Source organism: Microcaecilia unicolor, chromosome 2 (assembly GCF_901765095.1).
Source record: "Microcaecilia unicolor chromosome 2, aMicUni1.1, whole genome shotgun sequence".
In the NCBI taxonomy this organism is placed as follows: Eukaryota; Metazoa; Chordata; class Amphibia; order Gymnophiona; family Siphonopidae; genus Microcaecilia; species Microcaecilia unicolor.
The window spans coordinates 349,018,719-349,033,884 of NC_044032.1; the positions used below are offsets into that span (position 1 = coordinate 349,018,719).

The 15,166-nt window shown below is 46.2% G+C and overlaps 1 protein-coding gene across 1 annotated transcript in view; it reads left to right on the top strand.

Annotated features, from left to right (window-relative positions):
* LOC115463719 (stimulated by retinoic acid gene 6 protein-like) overlaps nt 1-15,166 on the top strand; it is a 393,767-nt gene that overhangs the window by 227,089 nt on the left and 151,512 nt on the right. Inside the window, exon 10 of the mRNA XM_030194443.1 lies at nt 10,972-11,039. Coding sequence (XP_030050303.1) covers nt 10,972-11,039 — 68 coding nt within the window. The remainder of the gene's footprint in view (nt 1-10,971; nt 11,040-15,166) is intronic.

The following is a 15,166-nucleotide window of genomic DNA, read 5'->3' on the forward strand; positions in this document are numbered from 1 at the left end:
GTCAGAGGGAGATCCCAGATACTCTTCTTCTGATGAGCCGTATGGGATTCCTTCTGAACCTTCCCCTCCACCTGAAAGGAGACTGTCTCCTCCTGAGAGTCTTTCTTTTACATCTTTTGTGCACGAAATGGCTACAACTATTCCATTCTCTATGGAGGTGGAGGATGAGCCCAGGGCTGAGATGCTCGAGGTCCTGGACTATCCCTCCCCACCTAAGGAGGCTGTGACGGCTCCTCTACAGAAGGTACTGAAGGAAGTCAATAAGCGGAACTGGTCGTTCTCTCTGTCTGCCCCCGTGATCCTGAAGAAAGCTGATTCCCAGTATCGAATCCACAGTGAACCTGGGTTGATGAGGTTTCAGTTACCCCACAATTCCATTTTGGTGGACTCCGCCCTCGAGAGCCAAGAGTACTAGGGACTATGCCTCGGCGCCCTTGGACTCTTTTGGGAGGAAGACGTATCAGGCCGCTGTGCTCGCCGCCCGAATCCAGTCTTACCAGCTTTTCATGAGCATATACTTGCGGAACTCGGTGAGGCAGCTGTCTGGTTTGGTCAATGCCTTCCCTCCGGAGCAGGCCGAGCCTTTTCGCCAGGTGGTCAGGCAGCAGAAGGTGTGTCGTAAATTCCTGGCCAGGGGCGCTTATGACTCTTTTGATGTGCCATCCACAATCACTGATCAGGGTATAGTGATGCACAGACTCTCATGGCTGTGTGTCTCTGACCTGGATCTTTCGGTCCAGCAGCGGAAGGTGGATGTACCTTGCCGGGGGACAATCTTTTTGGTGAAAAAGTAGAGGATCTTGTTGACCAGATCAAGAAGCATATTGATGCTATGGATTCTTTCTCCTGCTTGGCGCCTTCGGCTACAACCTCCTCATCTATTCCTATGCTAGGCATAGGTACACTCTGGCTTCTCGACAGCCTAGTCAGGCTCAGCCCCAGTACGCTCGTTCTCGTCAACATCATGTACCTAAGGCCCCTGCTGCTTGCCAGCATAGCCACAGTAAAAGTGTCCATACCGGACGACTTGCTGGTTGGGGGAGGTTAATGTTTTTTCACCAAAGGTGGCCTCTCATAACCTCCGACCGGTGGGTTCTTCAAATAGTCCGGTTAGGATACACCCTCAATCTGGAATCCAAACCTCAAAATTGCCCACCAGGAGCTCATTCTTATAGTTCCCAGCACAGGCAGATACTTGCAGAGGAACTATTCGTCTTTCCAAAGGCCCATGTGATCGAACCTGTTCCACCAGGGGAAGAAGGGCTGGGATTCTATTCCAAGTACTTCCTTGTGCAGAAGAAAACCGGGGGGGGGGGGGGGGGGGGATGCGTCCCATCCTAGACCTAAGGGCCCTGAACTAATTCCAGGTCTCAGAAAAGTTGAGGATGGTTTCTCTGGGCACCCTTCTTCCCATGATTCAGTAGAGCAACTGACTATGCTCTCTGGACTTAAAAGATGCTTACACACACATCTCGATACTTCCAGCTCACAGGAAGTATCTTTGATTCTGGCTGGGAACACAGCACGTTCAGTACTGTGTACTGCCCTTTGGCCTGGCGTCTGCGCCCAGAGTGTTTACAGAGTGTCTAGTGGTAGTCACAGCGTCGCTATGCAGACTGGGAGTGCAATTGTTTCCTTATCTGGATGGTTGGCTGGTGAAGAGCACCTCAGAGGAGGGTGCTCTGGAGTCCATATGAATGACTATTAAGGTGCTAGAGCTACTGGGGTTCGTAATAAATTACTCCAAGTCCCATCTGCTACTACTACTACTACTATTTAACATTTCGAAAGCGCTACCAGGGTTGCGCAGCGCTGTACAATTAACAAAAAAGGACAGTCCCTGCTCAAAGGAGCTTACAATCTAAAGGACAAAAAGTGCAGTCAATCAAGATTGAGGCAGTCTAGATTTCCTGGATAGAGGTACAATGGTTAGGTGCCGAAAGCGACATTGAAGAGGTGGGCTTTGAGCAAGGATTTGAAGATGGGTAGGGAGGGGGCTTGGCGTATGGGCTCAGGGAGTTTATTCCAAGCATAGGGTGAGGCGAGCCAGAAAGGGCGGAGTCTGGAGTTGGCGGTGGAGGAGAAGGGTACTGAGAGGAGGGATTTGTCCTGTACATAAGTACATAAGTACATAAGTAGTGCCATACTGGGAAAGACCAAAGGTCCATCTAGCCCAGCATCCTGTCACCGACAGTGGCCAATCCAGGTCAAGGGCACCTGGCACGCTCCCCAAACGTAAAAACATTCCAGACAAGTTATACCTAAAAATGCGGAATTTTTTCCAAGTCCATTTAATAGCGGTCTATGGACTTGTCCTTTAGGAATCTATCTAACCCCTTTTTAAACTCCGTCAAGCTAACCGCCCGTACCACGTTCTCCGGCAACGAATTCCAGAGTCTAATTACACGTTGGGTGAAGAAAAATTTTCTCCGATTCGTTTTAAATTTACCACACTGTAGCTTCAACTCATGCCCTCTAGTCCTAGTATTTTTGGATAGCGTGAACAGTCGCTTCACATCCACCCGATCCATTCCACTCATTATTTTATACACTTCTATCATATCTCCCCTCAGCCGTCTCTTCTCCAAGCTGAAAAGCCCTAGCCTTCTCAGCCTCTCTTCATAGGAAAGTCGTCCCATCCCCACTATCATTTTCGTCGCCCTTCGCTGTACCTTTTCCAATTCTACTATATCTTTTTTGAGATACGGAGACCAGTACTGAACACAATACTCCAGGTGCGGTCGCACCATGGAGCGATACAACGGCATTATAACATCCGCACACCTGGACTCCATACCCTTCCTAATAGGAGCGTAAGGGAAGATGAGGGTAGAGTGGTAGTGAGGGGCTGCAGATTGAGTGCATTTGTAGGTTAGTAGGAGAAGCTTGAACTGTATGCGGTACCTGATCGGAAGCCGGTGAAGTGACTTGAGGAGAGGGGTGATATGAGCATATCGGTGTAGGCGGTAGATAAGACGCGCAGCAGAGTTCTGAATGGATTAAAGGGGGGATAGATGGTTAAGTGGGAGGCCAGTGAGGAGTAGGTTGCAGTAGTCAAGGCGAGAGGTAATGAGAGAGTGGATGAGAGTACGGGTGGTGTGCTCAGAGAGGAAAGGGCGAATTTTGTTGATGTTATAGAGAAAGAAGCGACAGGTCTTGGCTGTCTGCTGGATATGGACAGATAAGGAGAGGGAGGAATGAAAGATGACTCCGAGGTTGCGGGCAGATGAGACGGGGAGGATGAGGGTGTTATCGACTGAAATAGAGAGTGGAGGGAGAGGAGAAGTGGGTTTGGGTGGAAAGACAATGAGCTCAGTCGGCCATGTTCAGTTTCAGGTGGCGGTTGGACATCCAGGCAGCAATGTCGGATAAGCAGGCCGATACTTTGGCCTGGGTTTCTGCAGTGATGTCTGGTGTGGAGAGATAAAGCTGGGTGTCATCAGCATAAAAATGATATTGGAAACCATGAAATGAGATCAGCGAGCCCAGGGAAGAGGTGTAGATTGAAAAAAGAAGGGGTCCAAGGACAGATTTTATTTATTTATTTTTGTTACATTTGTACCCCGCGCTTTCCCACTCATGGCAGGCTCAATGCGGCAGGCAATGGAGGGTTAAGTGACTTGCCCAGAGTCACAAGGAGCTGCCTGTGCCGGGAATCGAACTCAGTTCCTCAGGACCAAAGTCCACCACCCTAACCACTAGGCCACTCCTCCCTGAGGAACTCCAACAGAGAGCGGGATGGGGGTGGGGGAAGATCCATGAAAATGTACTCTGAAGGTACGGTGGGAGAGATAAGAGGACAACCAGGAGAGGACAGAGCCCTGGAACCCAAATGAGGATAGTGCAGCAAGAAGTAAATTATGATTGACAATGTCAAAAGCAGCGGATAGGTCGAGGAGGATAAGGATGGAGTAGTGACCTTTGGATTTGGCAAGGAACAGGTCATTACAGACATTAGTGAGTGCCGTTTCTGTCGAGTGTAGAGGGCGAAAACCGGATTGAAGCGGATCGAGGATGGCATGAGAGGAGAGAAAATCAATGCAGCGGTTGTGAACGGCGCGTTCAAGTATCTTGGAGAGGAAGGGTAGGAGGGAGATGGGGCGGTAGTTGGAAGGGCAGGTAGAGTCTAGTGATGGTTTTTTGAGGAGTGGTGTGACTACAGCATGCTTGAAGGAGTCAGGGACAGTTGCAGTGGAGAGAGAGAGGTTGAGGATATGACAGATGGGGGGGGGGTGACAGTAGGAGAGATGGTGTTTAGTAAGTTAGTGAGGATGGGATCAGAGGAACAGGTGGTGCATTTCTAGGAGGAAAGAAGGTGGGCAGTTTCCTCCTCGGTGATATCAGGAAAAGAGGAGAAGGAAGCCTGGGTTTGTTGGTTGAGGGAGTGGGTTAAAGGGTGAAGAGGAAGAGGTGGCTTGGTAGTGAATTCGAGGTTGATCTTCTGCACCTTGTTGTGGAAGTAGTCAGCCAGTGATTGAGGAGAGAGTGAGGGGGAGTTCATTGGAGCACTGCTGGACATGAAGACAGCTCGAGCTTATCTTCCCGAGACAAGGGCAAGCAACCTCCTGTCCCTGGTGTCCACAGTTCGAGCTTCGCAGCAGATCACAGCTCGGCAGATGTTGAGACTCCTGGGGCACATGGCATCCACAGTTCATGTAACACCCATGGCACATCTACATATGAGATCAGCTTAATGGACCATAGCTTCCCAGTGGTGTCAAGCTGCGTGGAATCTAGAGGATTTGATCCAACTGTCCACCGACTTTTGGAATTCTCTTCAGTGGTGGACGATCCGATCCAATTTGACCACGGGACGTCCATTCCAAATTTCTCAGCCGCAAAAAGTGCTGACGATGGATGCATCCCTCCTGGGGTGGGGAGCTCATGTAGATGGGCTTCACACTCAGGGAGCCTGGTCCTTTCAGGAAAAAGGTCTTCAGATCAACCTCCTGGACCTGCGAGTGATTTGGAATGCTCTGAAGGCTTTCAGAGATCAGCTGTCTCAAGACCAACTCTGTAAGGGTTTATCTCAGTGCAATTAGTGCTTATCATCGGTGTGTAGAGGGTAAGCCTATCTCTGGACAGCCTTTAGTTGTTCACTTCATGAGAGGTTTGCTTTTGTCAAAGCCTCCACCAGTGCCATGGGATCTCAATGTTGTTCTTACCCAGCTGATGGAAGCTCCTTCTGAGGCACTGATTTCCTTACATCTGAAGTACTTGACCTGGAAGGTCATTTTCTTGGTGGCTGTTACTTCAACTCGTAGGGTCAGTGAGCTTCAGGTCTTAGTGATGGATGCACCTTATACTAAGTTTTGTCACAACAGAGTAGTCCTCCGCACACACCCTAAGTTCCTGCCGAAGGTGGTGTCGGAGTTCCATCTGAACAAGTCAATTGTCTTGCCAACATTTTTCCCCATCCTCATGACCACCATGGCGAAAGCAGTTTGCACACCTTAGACTGCAAGAGAGCATTGGCCTTTTACGTGGAGCAGATGAAGCCCTTCAGTCAGTCCAGCCAGTTGTTTGTTTCTTTCGATTCCAACAGGAGGGGAGTCGCCATTGGAAAATTTACAGTCTCCAGTTGGCTAGCAGATTGCACTTCCTTCACTTATGCCCAGGCTGGGCTGACTCTGGAGGGCCATGTCACGACTCATAATGTTAGAGCCATGGCTGCATCGGTGGATCACTTAGGGGCATATTTTCAAAGCACTTAGACTTACAAAGTTCCACAGTAACCTATGGAACTTTGTAAGTCTAAGTACTCTGAAAATACACCTCTTAGTCAGCCTCCATTGAAGAGATTTGCAAGACTGCAACGTGGTCATAAGTCCACACATTCACATCTCACTACTGTGTTCAGCAGGATACCCGACATGACAGTCAGTTTGGGCAGTCAGTGCTGCAGAATCTGTTTGGGGTTTAGAATCTGTCTCCACCCCCATTTTAGTCTGTTCCAGGCTGCACTCTCAGCTAGCTGTATATAGTTTCAGGTTAATCTATGTTATGTCCTCACTGTTGCGAGGTCCAATTGACCAATGTTCATTGTTTTGAGTGAGCCTGGATGCTGGGGATACCCCACATGTGAGAATAAGAAGCCTGCTTGTCCTTGGAGAAAGCGAAGATACTTACCTGTAGCAGGTATTCTCCGAGGACAGCAGGCTGATTATTCTCACAATCCCTCCCACCTCCCCATTGGAGTTGTTATTTGTTATGCTTTTTGATTTAACTGAGGTACGTGCTCGTGTGGCGGACGAGAAGCCAGTCCACGCATGCTCAGTGCGCGCTGTATGTGCGCCAAAAGACTCTATCAAAACTTTTTTGTTTTCTGCTATGGCAAAATGCCGGTTCCTGGGCTGACGTGCATGTCGACCTACGTGTGAGAATAATCAGCCTGCTGTCCTAAGAGAATACCTGCTACAGGTAAGTATCCTCCTTATTTCTAAGTTATCCAGATATTGGCTCAGTGTTAACACTATTCTCGTAATATTTGGTAAATCAAGAACTCCCATTCTCAACTAAAAAATGTTGCCACTAACTGGTCTCTCCATCTCCATTGGAAATATTTTTAAATGATATACTTAGGAGGATTTTCAGTAAGCAAATGTGACTCATTGAGTGAAAAGGTACCAAAAGTGGGATTCCAAATAACAGAGATATAAAAGGTATTTATTTTTATTTATTTATTTATTTATTTATTTATTGCATTTGTATCCCACATTATCCCACCTCTTTGCAGGCTCAATGTGGCTTACAATAAATCATGGATAGTGGAAATGAGAGAATTGACATTTAGTGTTACAGAAGTAATTTGGGTAGCATGGCAATGGAAAACAAGATAGTAACATGACATAAGGCATTCTTAACATTGATAGATATGTGTGGGGATTTCACTAGTTTTGGTCTTTGTGGTATATCTTGTCGAAGAGATGGGTCTTCAGTTGTTTGCGGAAGTTGGTCAGTTCATAGGTCGCTTTTAGGTTCCGTGGCAGTGCGTTCCAGAATTGCGTGCTCATATAGGAAAAGGTTGATGCATGCATTAGTTTATATTTTAGGCCTTTGCAGTTAGGGAAATGAAGAATAAGGAATGTGCGAGATGATCTTTTGGCATTCCTGGGTGGTAGGTCGATCAGGTCCGACATGTAGGCTGGGGCCTCGCCGTGGATGATTTTGTGTACTAGGGTGCATACTTTGAACGTGATGCGTTCTTTGAGTGGTAACCAGTGTAGCTTCTCTCATAGGGGCTTTGCGTTTTCATATTTTGGTTTTCCAAATATGAGTCTGGCTGCTGTGTTCTGGGCTGTCTGGAGTTTTTTGAGTATTTGCTCTTTGCAGCCGGCGTAGAGTGAGTTGCAGTAGTCTAAGTGACTGAGTACTAATGATTGTACCAAGTTCCGGAAAACGGTTCTAGGGAAGTATGGTTTTACTCTTTTTTAATTTCCACATTGATTGGAACATCTTTTTGGTTATGATTTTCGCGTGATTCTCTAGTGTCAGGTGCCGGTCAATGGTGACTCCTAGGATTTTCAGGGTTTCTGAAATTGGTAGATTTAGTTTTGGGGTGTTGATGGTGGTATATTTGCTCACATTATGCTGAGAGGTGAGTATTAGGCATTGGGTTTTTTCTGCATTGAGATTTAATTGAAAGGCGTCTGCCCATGAGTGCATGATCTGTAGACTTTGGTTGATTTCATTGGAAATTTCTTTTAGGTCTTATTTGAATGGGATGTAGATCGTTACATCATCAGCGTAGATATATGGGTTGAGGTTTTGTTTTGATAATAGTTTGGCCAAGCGTGTCATCATTAGGTTGAATATTGTCGGTGAGAGGGGGGATCCCTGTGGAACTCCACATTCAGGTGTCCATGTGGCTGATGTTGTTGAATTTGATGTCACTTGATATGAGCGTGTAGTTAGGAATCCTTTAAACCAGCTGAGAACGTTGCCTCCGATGCCGAAGTATTCAAGGATGTGTAGTAGGATTCCATGATCAACCATGTCGAGGCACTTGACATGTCGAATTGTAGAAGTAATATATTCTTACCGGTTGTAATCGTTTGTTTGAATTTATTCATGAGAGTAACTAGTACTGTTTCAGTGCTGTGATTAGAGTGAAAACCTGACTGGGACTCTTGTAGTATTGAGAACTTGTTTAGATAGTCTGTGAGTTGTTTGGTAACCATCCCTTCTGTTATTTTGGTTAGGGGAATGGATGCTACTGGTCTATAGTTGGTTAACTCACTCGCGTTTTTCTTTGCGTCTTTGGGTATGGGGGTGAGTAGGATGTTTCCTTTCTCCCTTGGGAAGCGTCCATTTTGTAGCATGAAATTCACATGTTTCGTTAGATCTGTTATAAAGTGTTGGGGGGCCGATTTCATAAGGTTATTTGGACAAATGTGTAGTTTGCAGTGCGATTTGGCGAATCTTTTAAGCGTTTGGGAGATGAGGTCTTCCGATAGTGGCTCAAATTCAGTCCAGATCCTATCTGCAGGGTATGCTCCATGGTCTGGGTCCAGACAGTCTAGTAGTGCAGTGTATTCGATGGGGCTAACAGGTATTTTTAGTCGCAGTTGTACTATTTTCTCTTTGAAGTACTTCGCGAGGTCATCAGCTCTTGGTGTGTCTTTGCTGTTATTCGTGACTGATGTGGTGTCTATTAGTTTGTTCACAAGTTGGAAGAGTTTGTGTGTGTCCTTGTAATTTGGTCCTATTTCGGTTTTGTAGTATAAAAGTTTGGTGAGGTAACTATGGACAACTTTCGTTTTTGAAAGTTTTGTGTACTACAAGGTCAGTAGAATAAGACTTTGGAATTCCCGGAGAGAATGAATGAATTCTTTGCTTCGGTTTTTATGGAAGAAAATGTAAGAGATGTAAGAGACCTGTACCATTTTTCTCAAGGGTGATGATGCAGAGGAACTGAAGGAAATCTCGGTGAACCTTGAAGATGTACTAAGCCAAATTGACAAATTAAAGAGTAGTAAATCACCTGGACCAGATGGCATGCACCCTAGGGTACTGAAAGAACTCATGAAATGAAATTGTTGATCTGCAGTTACTGATCTGTAACCTGTTGTTAAAATTATCCGTACTACATGAAGATAGGAGGGCAGCCAATGTAACAGTGATTTTTTAAAAGGGTTCCAGGGTTGATCCAGGAAATTACAGACTGGTAAACCTGATATCAGTGCTGGGCAAAATACTGTAAACTATTATAAAGAATAAAATTACAGAATACATAGACAAACATGGTTTAATTGTACAGAGTCACCATGGATTCAGCCAAGGAAAGTCTTGCCTCACCAATTTGCTTCATTTCTTTGAAGGTGCGAATGAACATGTCAATAAAGGTGAGCTGTTTAATGTAGTGTATCTGTATTGTCAGAAAGTTTTTGACAAAGTCTCTCATGAGAGACTCCTGAGAAAATTAAAAAATCATGGGAAAGAAGGCATTGGTTATTGGACAGAAAACAGAGGGTAGATTAAATAGCAGTTTTTCTCAATGGAGGGTGAATAGTGAAGTGCCGCAGGGATCTATACTGGGACCGAATATTTAACATATTTATAAATGATCTGGAAATTGGAACGGCAAGTGGGGTGATTAAATTTGCAGATGACAGAAAACTATTCAAAGTTATTAAAATGCATATGTACCGTGAAAAATTACAGGAAGACCTTAGGAAATTGGAAGACCGGGCATCCAAAATGAAATTGAATGTGGACAATGCAAAGTGATACACACTGGGAGGAATAATCAAAATCATAGTTACTTGATGTTAGGGTCCACCTTTGGAGTCAGCACCCAAGAAAAAGATCTAGGTGTCACTGTAGACAATACGCTGAAATCTTTTGCCCAATGCGTGGCAGCAGCCAAAAAAGCAAACAGGATGCTAGGAATTATTAGGAAAGGGATGGTAAATAAGACCGAGAATACTATAATGTCTCTGTATCGTTCCATGGTGTGGCCTCACCTTAAGTACTGCATTCAATTCTGATTGCCATATCTCAAAAAAGATATAGCGGAATTAGAAAAGGTTCAAAGAAGAGCGACCAAAATGATAACGGGGATGGAACTCCTCTCATATGAAGAAAGGCTAAAAAGGTTAGGGCTCTTCAGCTTGGAAAAGAGATGGCTGAGGGGAAATGTGATTGAGGTCTACAAAATCCTGAGTGGTGTAGAACGGGTAAAAGTGAATCGATTTATTATGTTTCAAAAAGTACAAAGACTAAGGGACAATCAATGTAGTTACATGGAAATACTTTTAAAATAAATAGGAGGAATATTTATTCACTCAATGAATAGTTAAGTTCTGAAACTCATTGCCAGAGGATGTGGTAACAACGGTTAGCCTATCTGAGTTTAAAAAAGGTTTGGGCTAATGCCTTGAGGAAAAGTCCATAGTCTGTTATTGTGACAGACATGGGAAAGCCACTGCTTGCTCTGTGGTTGGTAGCATGGAATGTTGCTGCTATCTGGGTTTCTGCCAGGTACTTGTGACCTGGATTGACCACTGTTGGAAACAGGATACTGGGCTAGATGGACCATTGGTCTGAACCAGTATGACTATTCTTATGTTCTAATGTGTTTCAGGTTCTACAGTCTAAAAACTGCAGCCCCCTGTTTACTAAGCCGCGCGACAATACTGATATAGCCCATTTAAAGTGAATGGGCTGTTCAACATTAGCGCATTGCAGCCGCTAGCATGGCTTAGTAAACAGAAGAGCAGGTACCTAAAGTGGGGTATGTGATTTTTGGGGTTAATTTTTTTTTTTTTATTGATAAACATTTCTCATTTTTTTAAAGATGTAATTAGTCCATACTTGAAGCTGAAACTTTGCAAGATTATGCAGTTGATATCCTTCTATCTAGTGGTATAAATAAATCACATACCCCACTTTTGGTACCTTTTCGCTCAGTGAGACAAATGTGGCACCTGTGTGGCTGAATATTGACCTGCATTGTTTCTTTTCAAACAGGAAGAAAACCTTTTACTGCAGCCTCATCAAGCTGAACATGTCAAGAGGCTTCTAAGAAAACCTGAGCTGTATGTTCTTACCCTTGTGTTTTGTATTTTGATCTCTAAGATTTTCTATGATTGATGGCTATACATATAAACAGTAATGTGACATTTTCCAATCAATATTCAGCCGGCAGCAATCGGCGTTATTTTAACCTCTCAGCATTGCCGAGTTAGTTAGATCTGGATATTCAATGCTGAGCCATGTCCAGGATCTGGCAAAAGCCTATAATTATGCAGGTCCTGGCCAACATTCAGTGGAATATCAGCCAGGACTTGGATAAGAGGGTCTGTCAGTCAACTCCCCCCCCCCCCCCATGATGCATTTCCCTGGTTTCAATACCCATTTCAGTTCTGCAACCTGATCCCCCGATCCCATTAATATACACCCTTCAATCCACAAACCCCTACCCCCGAAATCCAATTAGAATACCCCCACTGATCCCCAACCCCCCTAGATCTGATTACCATACCTCCTTCAAACCCTCTGGATTTAACCCCCCCCCCCCCCCAGGGAAGTCTCTCCCCCAGAACTAAGCTGTGCCTGCATGTGTTACATCCACCCCTCCCTTTACACCCTCAAGACCCCTTTTTACTCCTGGGGTTTACCTGGAAGTGATCCCTGGTGTCTAGTGTCTCACAACTCTCTTCTCTGGCCTGTTCCCTTATTATTCTAATTTCCAACCACACACCCCATTCTCACACACTCACCTTTCCTCTTCCCTTTCCTTCCTCCTCCACTCCTTTCTTCCCTTTCACTTTCTTTACCCCTTTCTGCCATGCTTTGTGAAAGAGTAGAATAAGAGTTTGTTGCAGCTATCTTCTCCATGTTTTCGTCAAGTATAATGTTTTTTTTTAATATACAAAGGATTGTTTTAATGCTCTGATCAAGAATTACCACATCAAAAAAGTTTCTGCAATTGGCCGAGGCTCACCATAAACTATAACCTCATATCCCAGTTCTCAGAACCTTCAGCATATGTCTTCAGGTACACCAAAACATCACCAATCCTTTTAATCTTTTATTAGAAAATTCTTGTAGAAAAATCTTGTACAACACTTATCAACACTGGAAAGTAGCAGCAATTTGGAACAGTTCCGTTGTCTTGACGCAGCTATGGTGAAACATGGGCCATGTTCACGCAGGTCCTGATTGTATTGAGATGTGTTATACAAGAATTTTCTAATAAAAGACTAAAAGGATTGGTGATGTTTTGGTGTACCTGAAGACATATGCTGAAGAGTTTGAGCGTTGATCAAGAATTTTGCATGTCATGATCAAGAGTATGTATATAAGGGACTTTCACTATACCAGTTTACTCCTAGTAACAAGACCATGGCATCTTAGCATAGCAAGGAGGTATAATCCATGCTGCTACAGCATCTGGGCTTGCTGAAGTGGTTCTGTTTAATTTTATATAAGCCAGTGACACCTAAAATTGTGTGTGTTTTTTCTGTTAATATTGTATGTTAAGCTAGGGCAGCCAGGTGCTCTTGCTTCTTTGCCTTATAATCTGTTTTTGCTTAGAGTTTTTCTGTAAAGCTTTGTGTTGGAAAGAGTTTAGAGGAAATCCAGGGGGCCAGGAGGATTAGAACTGAAATTACTAAGTACAGGACACTACCCAGGCACTGTTCCCTCTAAGCTGAGTGGGAGTCCTCCACCTACAGTACTGCCAGTGGGGAGAGCTGTTTCATTATCACATTTTCAATACAGAGGAATAGACAAGCTCTGCAGGACTCCAGAAAACCTGCCTGTCCCTAGTGATTGAAAGCACAATATTGAAACACCACGCCCACTGGCCTCATGGACCGATGATCAGAAGCAAACGCAGGCGCTAGAGGCTGTTAACGCCATACTAACGCCTGCATTTGCTACCGCCCCATGATCAGAGCCCCCGAGCACGTGAAACAACGTTCTCGCGGGCTCTGAGCACAACTAGCATGCAAATGCATGCTAAACCTATTCATCCCCAGTGATCAGCTGCGGCAAACCCTACACCAGCTCGGAGCTGGTGTTAGGGTTTGCAGACCATTGGGGAGCCATTGGGGAGGAACGGAGAGCCTTGTCCAGCATGCATTTGCATGCTGGCAGGCCCCCATTCCCCGCAATAAAGCAAACCCCACAGGAACCGACGACCTGACTGATGACCCCCCAGCGACAAGGGGCTGGAGGTCCGGTGGACCTCCAGTCCCCCTGACCCCTCCAACACAGGTTCAGGGGGGGCTGGAGATCTGGGGGGTCTCCAGCCCTCCCTAACCCCCCCAGCATTGATAAGAGGTCCCTTGTGGCCCAGTGGGCTGCGGTCAATCCCCCCCCCCACCTCGTACCTTAGGTTGGAGGAGGGAGGTGGCCTGCTTTGGAGTCCCTTATATGGAGTAAAGCCCTGCCCAGCGCATCCCAGGATACACTGGGCAGAGCTGGGCACCAGCATTTTGCAGGTGTCACTGAAGGAAGAGGAGGGAGGCCACCTCCCTCCTCCATCCTAAGGTAGGGGGGTGGGGGGATTGACCACAGCCCACTGGGCTACTAGGGACCTCTTACCAATGCTGGGGGGGTTGGGGGGCTGGAGACCCACCAGATCTCCAGCCTCCCCTGAACCTGCGTCAGGGGGGTCAGGGGACCGGAGGTCCGCCGGACCTCCAGCCCCCTATCACTGGGGGCGGTTGTTAGTTGCCCACTAGGCCACTAGGGATTTCGCATCAATGCTGGGGGGGGGAGGTTGGGGGGCTGAAGACCCACTGGATCTCCAGCCCTCCCTGAACCTGGGTCTGGGGGACCGGAGATCCGCCGGACCTCCAGCCCCTGTTTTGCCTTGCTTGGGGCAGGGGTAGTTGGGGTCTGGTGGTCCCATGGACCTCCAGCCCCTGTGTTTCACAGGTCTGGGCTTTTGACAGCCCAGACCTATCAAACAAGTGTGGGAGGATTGTTGTTGAGCGCATGCTCCGGCACAATCCTTCACTTCTACCCCATGACCAGAGAGAACTGCGTGCTTAAAATTGCATGCAATTATCTCTGATCATAGGTGCGGTAAAGCCCCGCGTTGTTCCAGTGCTATTTTTAGAGCGCTGTTTGGAACAGCGCAGGGCTTTTGATCATCTGCCCATCAGTGCAGTTGGAAGACTCCCGCGGAGCTTAGAGGGAACAAAGTACCCAGGTGCCCATCATGGAAAGTGTAGCTGAAGTAGACAGCACCCAACGGGAGTCTGCCAAGGAGACTTGAAGATTTAGAAAAGAGTCTTCACAGACTGATCGGTAGCCTAATGGTTGGTGCAATGTAGTGAAGAACCCAGGGAATTGGGCTCAAGTCCCACTGCAGCACCTTGTGACTCTGGGCAAATCACTTCTCTCTGCTATCTCAAGAATTAGAAATGGAGACAGTGCCTGAATGCAAGTATGTAAACTGCTTTCATTGTATTACAGAAAGGCAGTGTATAATTAATCTAATAGAAAGAAAATATTGAGGAGGGAAGAAGCAGGTAGCTGAGCAATAACTGAGGGGGTTATATAGAGAGGATAGATTTACCCAAGGTTGGTTGGGAATTGGAATGGACCAGTGGAGCCCCTGAAGATCAAGTATAGTAAAAGGGATACAGACACATTTTTTTTTATTTTGAATTTTTATTGAAATAACATCTCAAACATAACAATGAGCCATTGGCTCCAGCACATGACAATGCAACAATTTAATTTTTTATTTTAACAATATGCTTATAACCCTTTTTTCCTTGTCATCAAGCAGATGAAGCCATTACGTATGGGTTGTGTCCATCAACCAGCGGGGGAGATAGAGAGCACTCAACTTTTCACAGTGCCTCATGGCCAGCCAGCTCCACTGCCTCTTCATTATTCTCTATCTCCCCAAGCAGGGTGGCTGCAGCTTCTTCGAGCTCCATCAAAAATCTGCCTGGGGGTGGCTCCTGGCTTGCCGGGGTGTTAGAGGCTATAGCAGCTTCACTTTGAAGGCACATAGGTTAGCCCTTTCCCTGCCTTACCCATGCCCCCTTGCAGGGCCGTGTCTAGGGTCTCTGGCGCCCCCCTGCAGACTATCAGTTGGCGCCCCCCCCCCTGCAGACTATCAGTTGGCGCCCCCCTGCCATGCTTACCTCGCTTACCGTGTTGGCACGGCCCTGCCCCCGTGGATGTGGACATATTA